This window comes from Erithacus rubecula, assembly GCF_903797595.1.
Source record: "Erithacus rubecula genome assembly, chromosome: 25".
In the NCBI taxonomy this organism is placed as follows: domain Eukaryota; kingdom Metazoa; phylum Chordata; class Aves; order Passeriformes; family Muscicapidae; genus Erithacus; species Erithacus rubecula.
Window position 1 is genome coordinate 5,524,057 of NC_136677.1, and position 18,173 is coordinate 5,542,229.

Genomic DNA, 18,173 nt, shown 5'->3' on the forward strand with positions numbered 1-18,173 from the left:
CATCCAATCTGGCCTTGAACACTTCCAGCTTCTCTTGACACCCTGTGCCAGGGCCTCACCACCCTCACAGGGAAGAATTTCTTCCTGAAATCTCATCTCAGCCTGCCCTCTGGCAGTGGGAAGCTGTTTTTCAGTTTAAAGCCATCTAACCATTGTCAGACAGGCTGATGCCATGAACGCTGCTCTTCTCTTGAAGGGCTTCAGTGAATAAGACAGGGAGAGGAGCCACAGACACCATTTGATGTAACATTTCACTTGGAAAATGTGACTGCTGGCTCTGATTCTCATTTAAGGACATAAACTTGCCTGCTTTGAGACACTCCAGTTTAATATCTCGCTGTATAACAATGATGTTTTGTCTATCCTCTAACTTTAAAGTGGCATTTCTGCTCTTTCATCAGCCTAATCATCTCTGCCAAGGCCTTGCTGGTGTCACAGGCTGCTCCAATCTTCCAACTGCTCCTCAGTTTCTCTCCTTTTCATATGAGAAGCATCAAAATGCTTTAGCAGCAAATAAAATTCAGGAAAAGACCCATGGAAGCAAATGGAAAATGGGTGAAATGTTCAGATGAAGAATATCTAGAGTTGTTTTAATTTTTCGTGATGACTGGGGTGGGGTGTCAAACCTTCAGCTTTAGGTTTTAAGCTGGGACCTCATTTGAAGGGTAAAAGCAGAAAGAAATGGCTTTGTGGAGGGTTTTTTTGGTGCCTGAAGAACCAGCTGTCCCATGGCAGAGGGTGCTGGGCTCATCGAGTCAGCTGAGGGTTCTCCTGCCCTGGAGGTGGGAGCCTGCAAAAACACACCCTAAAATAGGACATGATACATGTCCAGCTTTACCTGCTGCCTCCCTCCTCTTCCAGTGCTCCAGCAATGCCCTTCCCAGCTGGAAGATGGGGAAAGGCTGCAGGTGGCAGGGCAGGGGGGCAGAGAAGCTGCTCCAGGGCACCTGCCTTGGCCTCAGGTGTGCTGGGAACACAGCCCAGGGCTCAGTTCCTGCAGGGATGCTGTGGGGTCAGCCAAGCCCAAGGAGTGTCCTTGTGTTGGACAGGGATGGGAGTTTCCCTGCTGGCCCTTTCCTCCACCACACACACGTCAGGGTCCTGCTGGAGTGACCTGAAAAACTGTTCCTTTGGAGGGCTTCAACTGGGCATACTGGGCATACTGGTGTGGGAGCCCCGAGTTATTCCAACCCTGCTTTATTCCCTGTCGGCAGCCTGGGGACAGCAGCAGAGCCTCGGAGGTGGCCTGGGCAGTGACCTTGGCTGAGTGGGAGGGGAGAGGGAAAGGCAGAGTCCCGGCAATGCTCCAGTGCCTCCTTCTCCACCACCCTGTGCTATTTACCCAGCCGGAGCCTGGCTTTGTTGTGAGCAAAGCCACCTGCCTTCCTGATGGGAAATTATGACGGGCAAATTATAGGTATTTTCAATTTACCCTAATTTCATTTTAAAATGTGCAATTCAAATGACAATAAAGATGGGCGCAGTTGGGAATATAAATGAGCTTTCCTGACATAGCAGCCCAGAGATGTATAGCGGGCTCCTAATTCATTCCCAGGCATCCTGACACTTCCCTATTGTTAGACAACAACAGCTAATCACCTTCCTTTGTTAAGTATGAATCACACTTCTCTTTAGTAGCTTCCCCATTGTTTGATGGGTTAGGAGCTGTGCCTACGATTTACAGAGAGGAGCCTCTTTGTATTAAAATGAGCACGGCTCCCTCCTGCACTCAAAATAATAATAAAAAAAATTAAAAAGACAAAAAAAAAAAAAAAAAAAAAAAAAAGAAGAAGAGCAAAGGAAATGAATTAAAGTCTTTGATCTCGCCTTTCAGAAATGGGATTGGGCTTTCGAGTGTTGCGGGTGCCGCGGATAGCGTGGGCTTGTGTGTACCAGCGTGTTTCGGGGCATTTTAAAGGGAAAAAAGACACAAATTGGAACTCATCAGGATGTAATTCCACTCGGTTACAATTATAATTCCTGCCTGGCTTCTTGTAATGAATTTGAATGATGGAACGAGCTAGAGGCAGCCCACGGGCGGCGGGAGGAGAGGATGTGAGCGCTCCAGCAGGTGCCGTGTGCCACTGGACTGGCACTGGGGCCTCCATCACTCCTCTGCAGCCCCACAGCCTGCAGGGCTCCTTGGTGAACCCTCAGCTCCCACTGTTCCCACTCAGCCCCTCAGGGATGGCACAGGCTGAGCTCCACGGGCTGCAGGCACTGTGCTGGTGCTGGCCCTGCCAGGTGCAGATCCCTCCTCTCCCTTTCCAAACTTCTTCAGCCCTGGGCTTTCCATCCTCAGTGGGAAGCACAGAAGGGAATCAAACACTGCAAAGCTCCAAGGAGACCCTCCAGCACAGCGAGGTGCCCCTCATCACCCTCCACTTTCCTCCTCCTCCCACTCTTGCAAAAAACAGCCAATCCAGCCAAATCCCTTCTTGCCATGACAGAAAAAGGTGTAAAAATGAGCAAGTGCACATGTGTGTGCAGAGGCTTGGAGCAATGGCTTTGGATAAGCAATAACCCTGCTCCTCCCCACCCTGTGCATTTCCATGGAGCCACTGGGCTCCTGCAGTATAAATAGTTTATGGCATATCAAACTATTAAACATGATTTTAATCCCACTTGTGATGTTCAACGCATAACTCACAGGAGGGCTGACTTTGATGTGGCTGTGGAACTGAAATCACATTGAACAGATGTTCCAGCTGGAGCTGCTTAGTGTTTCCATTACAGACCCTGCACTGGGGTTTTTTCCAGCTCTTTCCTCCACCTCCCCTTTTTATATATTTGAAAGGGGAGGGTTTTATGACTCAGCTCTTTCATTGCTGCTATGATGGTCAAACATGAGATTATTGGGATCCCAAGTTCCATTTTCCATCAGCTGGAAGAGGATAATCTGTCCCACCATGCACACACCTTTCCTAGGGATAACCTCCATCCTGGTGTTTCTCTGCTGCCTGTGAGCATTGCTGATATTCTTTTAAGTTGCAGAAAAAATTAAAGAAAGCAGGAGGAGTGCTTTACCAGGTTTCTGCTTCCTGGCAAGGATTATTTTTTTGGTTCCCTGGGATTCTTTTGCAAGGCCATCTCTCAAACCATGCAGATGGGTGATGTTTGCTGTGGTGTGAATTCAACCTCCACTGCAGGGCCCAGAGGGATGCTGCAGCTCATGCCAGGCTGGGAAGAGCTCCCCAGCCAACAACTGCTGCCTGCTTTTCCTTATTCTTGCAGAAATAACTTCTTTCCCTCCCCAAGGTGCTGCTTCTCTGATAGATGTTGGAAGAAGACCCCCGAGCAGGACTTCCCAAGACAATTCCATAGGCAAAAAATAAGTGGCCCAGAAATTTTTTTTGCTTAAGGAAAAGCACTTTTAGCTCTTTGCAAAGTGAATGCAGCTGGTTGTCTTTAAGGCTGGGAATGAAACTTCATGAGCTAAAGCTGCACTTGATGTTCTTAGAGGTTTTTTCCGAGTTTAACAATTCCATGATTCTGTTACTAGATGCAGCTAGGGCAGGCTTTTGCATCCAGGTCAAAATCCATCCCACTTCAGCTTAGTTAATCCATCTTAGTATTTTTCTATCCCATCACCCATCCAGCTTCAGGAAATTGATATCCTCATTAGCCCCCATTAAGAACAACATACTATTAGTAGCTGGGTAGGATATTATTGTTATTATATTCACAGCATGGAGTATTTAATAGCTCAGAGTGGAAATTGGTGTTTTTTATCGGGTTTTTCTCTTTCCCAAGCAGATTCCATGTGGATTCAGCTCACGTCTCCAGCCCACACTGTACTGCCCAGTGTAATGATGTCTCCACTCTGTGTTGTTTGTGTGAGTGTGTCTCCAGCTATTGTAGCTGTTTGCTGGCTGTGAAATAACCCAAGCTATTATCTCATTTTATCTGCCCAGTTCTGTCAGGACATGCAGCCAGCGACCCAAGAGCCTGGTAATCTTCCGGCAGCAAAAGCTGCGAGTCTTAAATGGTGAATTTTCTGCTGTGCTTGAGTTTGTTCAGTTGGGTTTGCCAGTTTTAATTGGTCTCTGGAAAGCAGCTGGCATGCTAATATTGAACATCCTGCTTTTGCAAGTCGTGGGTAAATACAGCTGCAGGAACTGGGTGTGTGAATGGAACGTGGCTGGAAGGGGTCAGGAGCAGCCCAAGAGCAAGGGTTACTGCAGGGGAGGAGAGAACAGGCCTGGGAAATGTGCATTTTGGAGGGTGGCAGGTTTTGCTCTGTGGATTTACAGTAAAGGGGGAATGGTACAGCTCTGAACACAGCCCTGTCCCCTGGCTTTGTGCCACGGGAGGGACATTGTCTCAGAGAGACATCAGGTGTCTCACAAAAAATATCACTGAACTGCCTGTAGGACTGGAAACACCTGATTCTGCACCAGGAATCCTAACAGGACTTAACTCTGCTGCTGGCCATGCCCAGAGATGTTGCTTGCTCACCCCAAACCCTTTGGGATCCATCCCTACTCCAAAGACCCCAAGGGTCAGGGCACAGCTGGGCCACCCAGAACACAGCAGCTGGGGCTGCTTTTGCTGAAATCCACAGACCCATGGGAAGCAGGATATCCCTGTAGTGTGGCCATTCCTCGGTGCCCAGGGAGCTCAGGGGTTATGAAATCTCCTGGCTGTGCCTTTACCCTGTCAGTGAAGAGAAGCCCCAGCCCCAGCCCCAGCCCCAGCCCCAGCCCGCTGCTCCTGGCAAGACTCAGAGCGCTGGGGACACCCTGGGGCAGCGCTGGCAGGGAGAGAGGCGGGGCTGTCCCCGCAGCCAGAGGTGGCTCAGCCAGCTGTGCACTCACGCTGGATGTCGATGGTGACAGAAGTCTCCTTCCCGCTGGGAATGGCTTTGTTGGTGGCACGGCACACGATGCTCTCCCCGTTCTCGATGTCGGAGGGCGCGATGAACAGCGTGCTCATGATGCTCTCCCTCTTGCCGTCTCGGAGGAGTGTCTGTGCGGGGGAACAGGGGTGAGGAAAGGACCTTCCTACCAGAGAAAGGCTCTTTCCCCATCCCCAGGACCAATAAATGCTCCTCAGCCAAGCAGCTTCCTGCAATAACAACTCCTCTGGCTGGAATCTGCCAAAAGCCTTAGGGGAGTAATAAAGACAAATTTCACTGCACTTCCCTGGGATTGGGCTCTTAGCTCCCATCTGTTTCCCTGCAGCCCTGCTGTGCCTGGGCTGGGGAGGAATGCTCCAGTGAGGCACGTCAGCCACCACCCCAGGAAAGAGGGAGCCAGGGGCAAATGGCTTCTTTGTCACCCTGCTGTCATCCTCTGCCAGGTGAGTGGGCACTCCCACAGCAGTGAGTGGTGATGCCAGCTGCCAGCAGCACGGATGGACCCTGGCCATGGCCCCTGGCTGCCATGCTGTGTTCTAGCCCAGCCTGTGGTGAATCATCACCTCTCAGGTGTTCACTGATGGGGGCCAGAGAGGCAGACCCTGGTGCTGAGCAGCTCTGCCTCTCAGGCTGGGCAGCATGCTGCTTCCCTGGATTTATCTGGCTCCTGCCATGCCTCTTCTGGGAGCACAGAAGCCTGGGAGAGCTTCTTCACCATCCCCTAATCCTCCTGCAAGCTCTTACAGGAGGTCACATCACCCCCTAACCCTGACTTTGATAAACTGAGCCCTCAGAGCTCTCAAGATGTTGTGTGGTTTTCAGCCTTTTAATCATCCTCCAACCTCTGACCTCTCTCTGGTTTATCAACAGTGGATTTTGGACCCTGACAGGCAGTTTTTCCTTCTGTGTCAGTATCCTTCAAGTTTGTTCCTCACAGTGTAAGACAGACTTTTATTGGGAGTTAAACAGATGTCAGCAAGATGTGTGCATGTGGCACTTGGGTACAGGGTTTAGTGGTGGCCTTGGGGGAATAGTTGGACTTGATTTTGGAGGGTTTTTCTGACCTAAATGATTCTTTGATTCCAAGACTAATGCTTTTCCTGGGCTCATTGTGGCACAGCCTTCTTGCACACATGTTTGTGCCTCTTGAGCAGATGAGACAAGGAATGATGCTGAGAAACTGTCACCACAGTCAGTCCAGAATCCTAGAGCTGGAAAAGCCCTCTGAGATTGAGTCCATCCATTTACCCAGCACTGACAGCACTGAGCCACTAAACCATGTCCCTCTCCTCCACATCCACAGGTTTTTGGAGCACTTCCAGAGATGGGGAGTCTACTGCCATGCTGAGAGTCCCTTCCAATATCTGAACACATTTTCACTGAAGGGATGTTCTCAATATCCAATCTAAACATCCCCTGGCACAATTTGAGGCCATTTCCTCTCATCCTGTCCCTTGTTCCCTGGGAGCTGAGCCCAACTCCTCACTCTGCCTCCCCCTCCTGTCAGGGAGTTGTGGAGAGCAAGAAGGTTCCCCCAAGCCTCTTTTTCTCCAGGCTGAACCCCCACAGCTCCCTCAGACACTCCTGGTGCTCCAGCCCCTTGCCCAGCTCTGCTCCCACCTCTGGACACAAATGCAGGATGCTGTCCTTGCTTTATTGTCACCCTGTCTGCTCTTCCCTTGGGGAACAGCCCCACTTTTGCTGCTGGGGTTGAGGTGAACCCTAAATCTGTGCAGAATTTCCCCTATTTGAGGTTAACCTCCAAATCCTGCAGGATCTTGTACATTTCCTGTCCCCTTCAGTACAGCTCAGGGGGTTTCAGTCAGCCATGGCTGTTCTGTGCTGCCTGGTTGGGATTGCAGGGGGCTGCATATGGATCAGCTGGTGGACTGGAAATTCAGAGTAACAAAGAAATTATCACTCAGTGGGAATGGTTTCAGGCAGTCAGTAACCCAAACAGGGCTTCTTTTTGGTTGGCTGGAATATCTGGATCAAAGGAAAGCTGGGTTGGGTTTCAGTTTTCTTGAAAAAGCAGAAAGAGGCAAATTGAGGAACTATTTTAATGGGAGCTTCAAAAGGGAAACGTTTCTCAGACCCTAAAAATCCAAACTTGCCACTCAAAAATGTCTAAAATTGTCAGCTAGTTTTTCTAAAGGCTGATTTTTATTGTGGGGGAGTCTTATGGAAACCTTCAGGAAATCAGGAGAAAATGAGGTTCAGCCTCAGAAACAGAGGTTTTCCTGACTCCAGGAGAGGGAAGGATGTTTCATGCCCCATGCAGAACAGGGCTCCCCTCCCAACTGCTTAAAATGCCAGGGAGATCTCTGTGCTGTGGGAGATGGATCTGCAGCCTGGAAAACTCTGCTTTGTTGCAAACATTTTAAAAATGGGTGTTCCCCCTTCTCTGCTCCCCACTGCTTGTGGGTCTGAAAGGGACAGGCTCAAAATTTGTCTCCTCAGAGCCATTCCTGACAGCCCTGGCAGGGAAGGCTGGGAGTGAGGGGGATAAACTGTGAACAACAGCCTGGGTTTTAATTAATTCCACTCGATTTGAGAGAGAGACAGAGAGAGAGGTCAGTTCTCTCTGGCTCTAATTAGTGCTGCCTCTCACATTGCACACAGGGAGATGGGGCAGGTTCCTCTCTGCTCAGCCCTGGCTGCAGGGAAGAGGAGCTTCAGCAAGGAGGAGGAGGAGGAGGAGGAGGAGGAGGAAGGGAGGGTGTTCTGCCTCCTCTGCTCTCCCCAGCAAATCAGGATATTGCTGGAATCAGGCCGGGTGGAGGCTTCACAGTGGCAGCAGAGGATGAAATGTTTATTAAAGATCTTCAGGAATGGCTCTGACTGCCCACTTTGAAGTTTTGGCTGCAAACTGACCCATTTTAGGTCTCGAGTTTTGCTGTTCAGAAATTTTCATTAAAACTGTCAAGTGTTAGTGAATCTTTCACACCCACCAGCCATCAGGAGCCCATAAAGAGGAGAACATGTGGGGTCCCATTCCCAGTGTGCTGCTGATTGCTCTTTGATGATTTCCTTCATGACCCAATAAAGACTTTCTGTCTAAATTAAAAAATGCCAAGAACCCTGACAATTTTTCATGGAAAATTGCAGTTGGAGGAGGGGACACATCACTGCAACCACCCCTTTGATCCAGAAATTCTGTTGCAGAACCAGAAGCTGGGCTGGGTCAGTGCTGCTGCACACAGAATAACACCACACCCAGGTGGGATTAATGGGGAGAAGTGGCCACACCAGGTGATTACAAACTGTGAGAAGGAGCAAAAAGCAAAACTCAGAGCAGAGCCCATTTTGGTGACAATTCGGGGCTTCTCACTTGCATCCTCCTGTTTCCTCTCAGCCTCCCCACTGGGAAGGTTTTATGGAGGGATGCAAGGTGAGAGTCCCAGCTCTGAGGAGCTGAGGGTGCTGCCCCAAATGTTTTGGTGTTGTGTGAACCCTGGTACCCCTTTCATGAGCCAGGGAAGAGCACAGGCCTTGTCCCAGCCCCATCCTGCCTCACCTTGGAATAGGTGGCTCCATTGATGACTTCTCCCCTCCTCATCCAGATGATGGAGGCTGCTGGCTTGGCATTGTCTGCATGGCAGGTCAGGTTCAGGGGGTCTCCTGCTCTCAGGCTGATGATGGGCCCCCCCATAATGACAGGGTCGTCTGGAGGAACTGCAAGAGAAGAGCACAGAGGGGACAATGTCACCTGAAGCATGGAACTCACCTTCCTGGAGTCACCTGGGCTGGCCTGTGACCTCTCAGATGCTGCAGATGGTTTGGAATGGCCATGGCAGTGCTACCCCCTGTCCCAGGTTAGAGCCACCTGCCTTCTGCTGCTCTCCTGAAAGCTATGCCCCAGATTTGAACTCCAGCAGCAGCAGCTGGAGAAGTTTCTGAGGGTTTGGGCCAGGGGGCTGCAGGCTTTGCAGGAATATGAGGGATCAGGTCTGTGGCAGATAAATCCACTGAGGGCTACTAAATCCTCATAGTCCCTGAGCTGCAGAATCTGGGAGGTTGGTGAGTGCTTGAAAGCAATGAAATAAATATCCCTCCTGTGCCTCTCTGCCTCCCTGGGGATCTCTAACTGGCTGCTGCTGGACTCAGGATGCAGGGATGGGAGAGGAGTGGGGGTGACCCCCGTTCTTCTGACTGCAAAGGGAGAGGGAGCTGAGGGTGTTTTGGGGTAGAAGGGCAGGGGAAGTTGGATTTGGACCTGTAGGACTCAGGATGGAATAACCTCTGGGCATGAGGAGTGTGACTTCCTTCCTTTGAGGAGGGCTGTGTCCCAGAGGGAGGAGTGGGGGAAGCCCTGGGCACTCCCTGCTCTATTTGAGGTCCCTGTCACTGCCACAAGCAGGCTGTGGTCACCTCCTGCCACAGGGAGGCATCTCAGCACCTCCCTCTGGGAACACAGATCCAGCCAGGGGATAATGGAGACATTCAGGACCTTTGAAAGCACCTGGCAGCCCCTGGAGGCTGCAGCTCCAGGCTGGGGCTCTGCTGGGATCACACAGCCCTGGGGGTTCCTGCTGGGAATGAAGCCAGAGACAGGGACAGGGGGAAACAGGGAAAGCAGATCAGGGGCACCTGAGCATGGTCTTCTCTTTTGGGATCAGCTCTTGAACCTGGCACCCCAGAATAGTAAGAGATGGTAAATCCAACTGGAGAGAGGAGTTGCTCTTGAATTCTGCAGGGAGGAGCTTTTATCTCTGCTACCCTGATTCATTCTGGATCTGTGCTGGAGATGGAGCTTTGTCCGGCTGCTCATGGAATCAGAGCATTATCTAGGCTGGAAAAGACCTTTAAGACCAAGTCCAACCATCCCCCCCTCACTGCCAAGCCCACCACTAAACCATGTCCCCAAATGCCACATCCACATGGCTTTTAAATCCCCCAGGGATGAGGAGTCCAGCCTATTTCAGAGGTGAGCCATGAAAAGTTTGGCCTTACTGATCATTGCTGGGTGTTTCTTCAAGGCATAAAAAGTTCCTGTCTAAAAAAATGCACTTTTATTTCTGCTGTGTGGAGACCTGAAGTTGGCCCTCCCTCTCCCTGGCTATTTAACAGCATCCCCAACCCCATGGATGCCTCACATTATTCCAGGGACACTGCAGGGAACCTCCTTGCTGCTGAAATCTGCTGGCAATCCCCTCATGGAGAGCCCTTCCAGCCCAAACCTCTCCCCAAAGGCACTGAGCTCCTCCCAGCTGTGACCCTTGGGGAGCCAAATGCTGTTCTTGCTGCAGACAGATGTGCTGCCCATCCAGCCACAGCTGTCTGGGGAATCCTGGGGCCATGTGGGGGTGGAGGCCAGCAGGATTGTGAAGTACACACAAAAGGCATTCTCCAGAAATGGGAAACTGCCCTCCACTGCTCAGAAGTGGGTGGCAGAACCCTCTGACCCTCACCATCCTTTGGAGGGGATGCACTTGGGTGAAATCTCACAGTTTTCCAAAGTGGAGCTGGTTTTGTTCCAAGATAGAGCCAAATTTGGCCTGAGCCCCCTCCAAAATCCCCAATCTCTACCCCTGAGCTGCCCCTGCATTGTGGAGTATTAAAAAACTGAGGAGTATTAAAAACTGAGGAGTATTTGAAAACTGAGGAGTATTAAAAAACTGAGGAGTATTAAAAACTGAGTATTACAAAACTGAGGAGTATTTGAAAACTGAATATTTAAAAACTGAGGAGTATTAAAAAACTGAGGAGTATTTGAAAACCGAGTATTAAAAAACTGAGGAGTATTAAAAACTGAGTATTACAAAACTGAGGAGTATTTGAAAACTGAATATTTAAAAACTGAGGAGTATTAAAAAACCGAGGAGTATTAAAAACTGAGTAGTATTAAAACCTGAGGAGTATTAAAAACTGAGGAGTATTTGAAAACTGAGTATTACCAAACTGAGGAGTATTTGGAAACTGAGTATCAAAAAACTGAGTAGCATTGAAAACTGAGGAGTATTTGGAAACTGAGTATCAAAAAACTGAGTAGCATTGAAAACTGAGGAGTATCAGGGAGCAGTATTCAAACCTGAGCAGTATTCAAATCTGAGCAGTATTAAAACCTGAGGAGCATTAAAAACTGAGTAGTATTAAAACCTGAGTATTCAAACCCGAGCAGTATTGAAACCTGAGCAGATTCAAACCCGCAGCGCTGCCCGCAGCCGGGAGGGTTTTGCTCTCGCGTTCCCGGCGGTCACAGGCGGCTCCTGTCCCGGCCGCATTTGCAGATGTTTTCGGGCACACCCCGCTGAGCACCCGCGGCTGCCGAGCGCTGCGAGAAATGGGATTTTTCAGCTCAGTGGGTGGAACCCAAAGACCGGGGAAAAAAGCTTTTCTACACGGATCCAAAATGTACTTTTTCTCTTTTTATTTTTCTTTTTTTTTTTTTTTTTTTTCAGGCTAAAAGAGTGGAAAAAGAAAGTGAAGATCTGTGGTCTGGGTTAGTTGGAATGCCTGTCACTGAGATGTGAAAGTGGGAACAAATCTGCTCCGTTCTGATGTTATTTCACTATAAGGGAAGTATGAATTTTAATTTTTAAAGTTTATTTATTTTATTTCACTGGATGAGTTTTATGCTGTTTGAAACCAAATCTGGCATTTTTCAATAGTTTTTTTTCCCCTCACTGAATCCATTAATTGAATTTGACCTCTGCTTGTAAAAAATATTGAAAATTCATCTTTTAGAGCGGGGAAAAAAACAACCAACAAATCTTTCTCTGAAGAAAGATTTGTGGAATTTGATGAAGGAACTTTTATGGTGAGATGTTTGACATTCCTGACTTTTTTCCTGGTATTCCTGCAGCAACATCTCCCCTGCAAAGTGTATTATGGGATGCGGACAACATAGCACAAACAAAGATGGAATCACTTGTTTGACCTGTGCCAGAAATTCTCATTTTTTACAGTTTTGCTTCTGTTCTCCCTATGGGGTCCCTATGAGGAGCTGCCTATGGCAATGAGGAGAGGATGGGCTCTGGCTACCTCATCCCAAGTAAATGGTTTTCATTGCCCAGTCCTTCAGGTAGCTGTGAATTATTGATGTCTCCAGGCTCCCTAACAGGGAATTTGCTTGGGGTGGAGGGTCTGATGAAGAGGAATCAGTGATGTCTCTCTAACTTCTGCAATCTGAAGGATGGATGTATTCCTTCCCCACCCCAACTCCAGCCTGGGAGAGGAGGCAGAGGAGGAGGAGAGAAGGAATGAAAAGATGAAAAGGGGAGAAGAAGAAAGGAAGGAAAGCAAGAAGCTGGTAGCATGGAGCCATGATCCATTATTCATCCACTGTGCTCCCAGGATTGGTTGTTATTATCAGGCACCACTACAGAATCTGGCCTCCTAATTTTTAATCACGTAGCTATGGAAGCTCTAGCCTTGCTGATTAAACCAGGGATATAAATAGGAAGAGCTGTTTGTGGTTGCAGGGGGGGTTATTGCTGACAGCAAAGCAAATGGAGTTAACCCACACATGCCCAGGAAGATTAAAATGATGGAGAAGGGATCCAGGACAGCTCAAACCCACAGGAACAGAAAGCTGGATGGAAAGAACCTCAAGGTGCACCAGGGGAGGTGTAGTTGGGGTATCAGGGAAAAGTTTTTCACTGGAAGGGTGGTCAGGTGGAGTGGTGGAGTCCCCATCCCTGGATGTGGCACCTGGGGACGTGGTTAGTGGTGGACATGGTGGCAGTGCTGGGAATGCTTGGATGAAGCCCATCCAAGCCCATTCCAGCCTGGGGGATTCCATGAGTCTATAACATGCTTTTCTGGGGTGGGAGTCTCCATAAACTATCCCCCAATGGACATGAGAGTGAGACCTTCTGGGGTGGAAGTGAATCACCCCAGCAGGTCTCCAGCTCCTCACACTGTCCTCAAGACCTCAGCTGGACACTTGTCCCTCTCTTCACTGCAGACAAAACTTTCCAAAGAAATGCTGACAAAATGCTGACTTCTCCCTGCCAAACCCCTCATTTTCTGTCAAAATACAGAATTGCTGAATATTTTTACACCAGTATTGGACAGGCTTCAATCCATTCTCTATAGCTCTGGGCTGTCTGGATGAGAGCTGCTGACAGCTTGGGGTCTCTGCTTCCTGCCCTTTGCTAAAGTGCTCTTACAGCACATCATCATAAGGAAACACAATTAAATGGTGGTGCTCCTGGTGCATTCATCAGCTTTTTAAATTAGTTGTTAGAGGCTTTCCTGCACCCTGTCCCACCCTGCACAACTTGATTAATTAGTGACCCCCACAGAATTCTGGGCTGGGACCCCAGGCTCAGCCTTTGAGGCAGGAATGACGTGGATCCTTTAACTGCTCCCGGACAAGGATGTGGCAAGCAAACAGAGCCTGGGTCATTAGCAGTATTTACTGAGATAACAGGATCCTCCAGCAGCCAGATCCTGCAAGTGGAGGAAGCAAAAAGCCCTGCAGCCAGCAGTACATTTTCCCAATTAAGGCTGTTTTCTGTGTTACTGTGGCTGGTACCTTACTGCTGCTGTTTGTGTAACCAACCTCCTCTCCTTCAGTGGGAAGTGATTCAACCCCAACACCTCCTGGTGAGAAGGGCCACCCAGCTGCTGGGCTGGAGAGGCAGACACTGAGCAGCCCCTGAGGGCTGCCCTGAGCCAAATATCTGCAAGGGATGTTCAGCTGGTGTTAGACTCAGCACTGGAGTCCCCTGTGCAATGAGATCCCTTGGATAAAGCCTTGCTGATGCACGGCTCATCTTCATAGCTGCCCTTCCCCAGGGGCTCTGGGCCCAGCTCATGTGGGAGTTAAACAAATAACAGTGACCAGAGGATGCTCCTGGTGATCACAGTGTGCCATGAACCACTGGAAGGTGCTGCCTGGCCCCAAATCTGAGAGAACAAGTGTAAACCATATGGGTGTGAACAGCCTGGAGAGGAAATGGCTCTGGAGAGACCTGAGAGCCCCTTCCAGAGCCTAAAGGGGCTCCAGGAGAGCTGGAGAGGGACTGGGGACAAGGGATGGAGGGACAGCACACAGGGAATGGCTCCCACTGCCAGAGGGCAGGGATGGATGGATATTGGGCAGGAATTGTTCCCTGTGAGGGTGGGCAGCCCTGGCACAGGGTGCCCAGAGCAGCTGTGGCTGCTCCTGGATCCCTGGCAGTGCCCAAGGCCAGGCTTGGGAGCAGCCTGGGACAGTGGAAGGTGTCCCTGCCATGGCAGGGGTGGCACTGGATGAGCTTTAGGGTCCCTTCCAGACCTATCCTGTGATTCTGTGATGAACCAAGAGCATCCCCAGCCTCCCCAGTGGGGACAGCTGCCTCACACTGAGCACTTGGAGAGAACACAAGGCTCTGTGGAGATAAAGGCCAAGCTGAACACGGGTACCTTTGCTCCTGCATTTTGTCTCTGCAGCAAGGGAAGCCCAGGGGAGGCAGCCCAGAGGGATTCAGCTGGCTCAGAGCAGCCAGGGAGGATGGGGGAGCTTTGCTGTGCTGTGGCAGAGTGTTTGTGCATTCAGACACAGCCTTGCAGCTTGTCAGGGAAGCATGTTCAGCTCTTGTAGACAAGCCAGGCTTAAGAGGCAACACAGAAGAGCTGCTGGGCTTGACCAGAGCCAGCACTGCCCTGACCTGCTGCCCTGGGGAGGTTCTGGAACACCAACCCTGCAAACAGAGTTTGCCTTTGCAAATCCCATCTCTGCTCCACATTCAGAGTCCAGGTTTGCTGCCTGGCAAGGCACCTGTGAAAGAAGCAGGATTCAGCCTGGGGGCTCTGGAAAATACTGGGAATGTAGACACTGCTGAAGGCCCAGGCAGATTTTAGCCAGGCCTTTTCTCAGGTTCTGAGTTCTTTTCCTCAGGTTCTGAGTTCTTTTTCTCTTTTTTCCCAGGATGATAACTTTCTAGAAAATAGAAAGGAATTAATAAACAGAGATTAGCACCTGGTGTTGGCTGAGGGACAGTTTTGTGATGTATGTGACAAGAGATGTTTTCTCCTATTGTCCAATGAACTACTGTCCTGTTTGAGATTGTGAACCACTCTATAAATATAGTTCAGTTTTTCAATAAAATGCTTCTTTTGCTTCTCGTGCCTAAAAAGTTGTTTGTTGTTATTATTCACCACTCTCTGCATGTAGTGACTGGGAAGATTCTGAGCTCTGATCTAGTGGCAGGGGCGTTGGATTAAAACCCCAAATATTCTGTGTATTTATCACCCTGTCCTGGTCCAAAAGGTGGTCAATGTTTCAAGACTTTGGCAGTCAGCTCTTGCTAATGACACTCAGCAGAATGAAGAGTTAATTGGCTGTGGTGTCATTTCTGTGCATCATTTGGGATCAGAAAATCCTCCTCTCTGCTTGAGAGCTGCAGGGAGCTGCCTCCTCTTCCCAGACAGTGTCTGCTTTCCCCACCAGCCCTGGGGCGTTTTGGAGCTTCAGTGGTGTTGCTCTGCACGATGCTTTTGAGATTCTGGGGGGTTTTGGCCACACTCATGGATGCAGAACTCCCTGGAGCTGATCAAAGAGAAAGAGCAGCTCCCCTACCAGGAGAAATCAGCAGAGGTTGGCTTGTTTAATTGGCAAAAGGAAGGCTGGGAGGCTTCAATGGGATGAGTTACAGTGAAAGAACCAGGAGAAGGTTGGGAGAAGACAAAGGAAAAAGCAGGAAAATTTGGATGCTGGGGGAGAAAGAAGGTTCTCTGTTTCATCAAGTGTCTAGGAAAGCTTTCCAAGGGGAGGAAAAGGGGCTAGAACACAAAACTGCTTTTAGGATGAAACTTGCTACACTGGATAAGAGAATCCCCTTACAGAGATTGTGTTCCTGGCAGAGTTTTTCAGCAGACTGCTCAGGGTCTTGCTGTATTATCAACCCTGAAGGCTGCAAATTGTGAGGGCCTAAACCACTGCAGAGCAGCTTACAGCTCCAGGAGTGTTTAGCTTTCCATTTATCAGGCCTTTACACATTTAGGATTCAGATTTCCAGCAGTTCTTCAGAGCTAGGAAGGATATAAACAGACTCTTAGGTTTTGTCCTACACTTGAAAGGCAGGGATTTTACTGTCTGAGCATTGTCATGGGCTGGGCTTCTCAGGGCAGCACCAAGTGGGGACTTGGGGCAGGACTGTGGGGCTCAGTGACCTAAATTCAGGAGGAAACTAGCCCTGCATGCCAGCTGCATCCTCCACTCCACAGATGTGCATCCATTCTCCTCTCCCCTTCCTGGTGCAATTAGGATTTCAATCCTTTTGCTTTGGCAGGTAAGGAAAAATGAACCACACAGAGTGAGTGATCTGAGTTTAAATGGGGTCAGCACAGGGCTCAGAGACCTTCCTGACTCCAGTGTGGAATATTCCCCCTTCAAATATGACTGCTCAGATCTTTGCATCCTACATCTGAAACCTGGAGACCATTCCTGTGTGCAGCTGCTCAGCAGGAGGAGGCTCCAGTTCTTATCCTCACCTTTCCATGCTGAGCTCATCCCCAGCAGAGTGGGCAGCAGGATGGGGAGGGGGTCCTGCCCTTCTGCTCTGCCCTTCTGAGACCCCAGCTCTGGAAACCTCAGCACAGGGTGTGGGGATGCTGCAATGGGTCCATGGAGATGCTGCAGGGCTGGGAGAGCTGCGGGTGCTCACCTGGAGAGGAGAAGGGTCCAAGAGAGCTCAGAGCCCCTGCCAGGGCCTGAAGGAGAGCTGGAGAGGGACTGGGGACAAGGGATGGAGGGACAGGACACAGGGAATGGCTCCCACTGCCAGAGGGCAGGGCTGGATGGATATTGGCAAGGAATTCTTCCGTGTGAGGGTGGGCAGGCCCTGGCACAGAGAAGCTGTGGCTGCTCCTGGATCCCTGGCAGTGCCCAAGGCCAGGTTGGAAGGGCTTGGAGTAACCTGGGACAGTGGAAAGTGTCCCTGCTTCAAAAGCTTCAAGATCCCTTCCTAGCTAACCATTCCATGATCCTGTGATTCTGCAGAACAATCCCTGGAGCTGCCTGCACCTCCCCTACACACGACAGGCTGCAAACAACGCAGCCCTTGCTGTCCACAGTCAGAGCACAGAGGCCACACTGGTCTGGGATGAGCTCTGGCATTGTTTCCAAGCATCCAGCCCCCTCTGTGTGCTGTCAGATTGGCATGGAAGGCTGGCACCTTCCTGCACCAACCCCATGCCAAGCCCTGGGACACAACTCAGAGCTGTCCCCCAGTCCTTGCCTGGCCAAGGATGGATGGCAAAAGGAGGATGGTGAATCTGCAGTTCCCCTGTTGTCCCTGCTGTGTCCTGGCCACATCCTGCCCAGCCTGGTGCTGCTCTGCTGCCTCATTCCTCCCAGGGGAGCTGAGTCTGGGCAGCCTGAAAAATGCTGGGCAGCTCCTGGTGCCAGGGAGAAGAAGGAGAGGAAAGAGATGCAGGCAAACAGCACAGCCTGGGGAAAACACACTAAAAAATAAATCAAAAGAAACAAGGGGAGCCAGGGAGAAAAATAGTGATGAAAGTTTAAATAGTGCATCTCTCTCTCGGCCCTATTTGTCTTGTGGCACTTTGGTGTGTGTGTGTGAGCAGGAGGGAATGCTGCCTCCTCTCCATCCCCAGCAGACACCTGTACCCCTGCCTCCCTCCTGTCTCTGCAGCTGAGCCTCATTCATGGACCCTCCTCACATTTAGAAGCTCATGAGAAAAAAACCCACTAATATTTCCTACCCCCTCTCTTTTTTTTTTTTTTTTTTTTTTTTCCTATTTTCTCCAAATGATTTGTCTCTTTTTTCATCCAGCCACTGAAAGTCTCACATGTTCCACATTTTTAGGGTCAGCAAATGGATATCTCCAGTGGAACAGTGTCTTGCTGAAGAATGCAGATCCCTAAAATTTGGAAATGATTCTTAGAGATGGTTTCATCTCACTGCAGCAAAACTCAGCTCTGCTTTCCCACTCAGTGCCCTGCAGGGGCTGATTTTCCTCCATCTAAGCCCTCTCCAGGTCACTTTGAGGAATATCACTGGAATACTCTGCTTTTTCATGCTGAGGAGGGGTTTGTTCTAAGATTCTTGGCTAGAGAATGCTTTAAATATTCAGTTTTCACAACGGATTGGAATGAAACCAAATGTCAAAGTTCTGAAATCCTTTGTGAGAGCTGGCTCTGGGCAGGATGCATTTTGGAGAGCACACAAGCAGATCTGACATGGGATAAGTGAGTGTTTGTATTCTACTGAAAAGCCTTCTATGAGAGGAGAAAGAAGTTTTGGCAGCTCCCTTCCACACTTTAACAAAGAGCCAGATGCTGTGCAGGCAGGTAGCTGGCCAGGTATGGGCTGTTTACTCAGAATGTTCACTCTGCAAAGAGTGAAAAACTTAAAATTTT

At 49.7% G+C, this 18,173-nt stretch overlaps 1 protein-coding gene across 5 annotated transcripts in view; it reads right to left on the reverse strand.

Annotated features, from left to right (window-relative positions):
- Positions 1–18,173, reverse strand: part of KIRREL3 (kirre like nephrin family adhesion molecule 3) — a 352,826-nt gene that overhangs the window by 48,535 nt on the left and 286,118 nt on the right. For all 5 annotated transcript variants that reach the window (XM_079326677.1, XM_079326675.1, XM_079326674.1 and 2 more), the window contains 2 exons: positions 8,376–8,533; positions 4,818–4,968 (listed from right to left, as the gene is read on the reverse strand). In XM_079326677.1, coding sequence (XP_079182803.1) covers positions 4,818–4,968; positions 8,376–8,533 — 309 coding nt within the window. The remainder of the gene's footprint in view (positions 1–4,817; positions 4,969–8,375; positions 8,534–18,173) is intronic.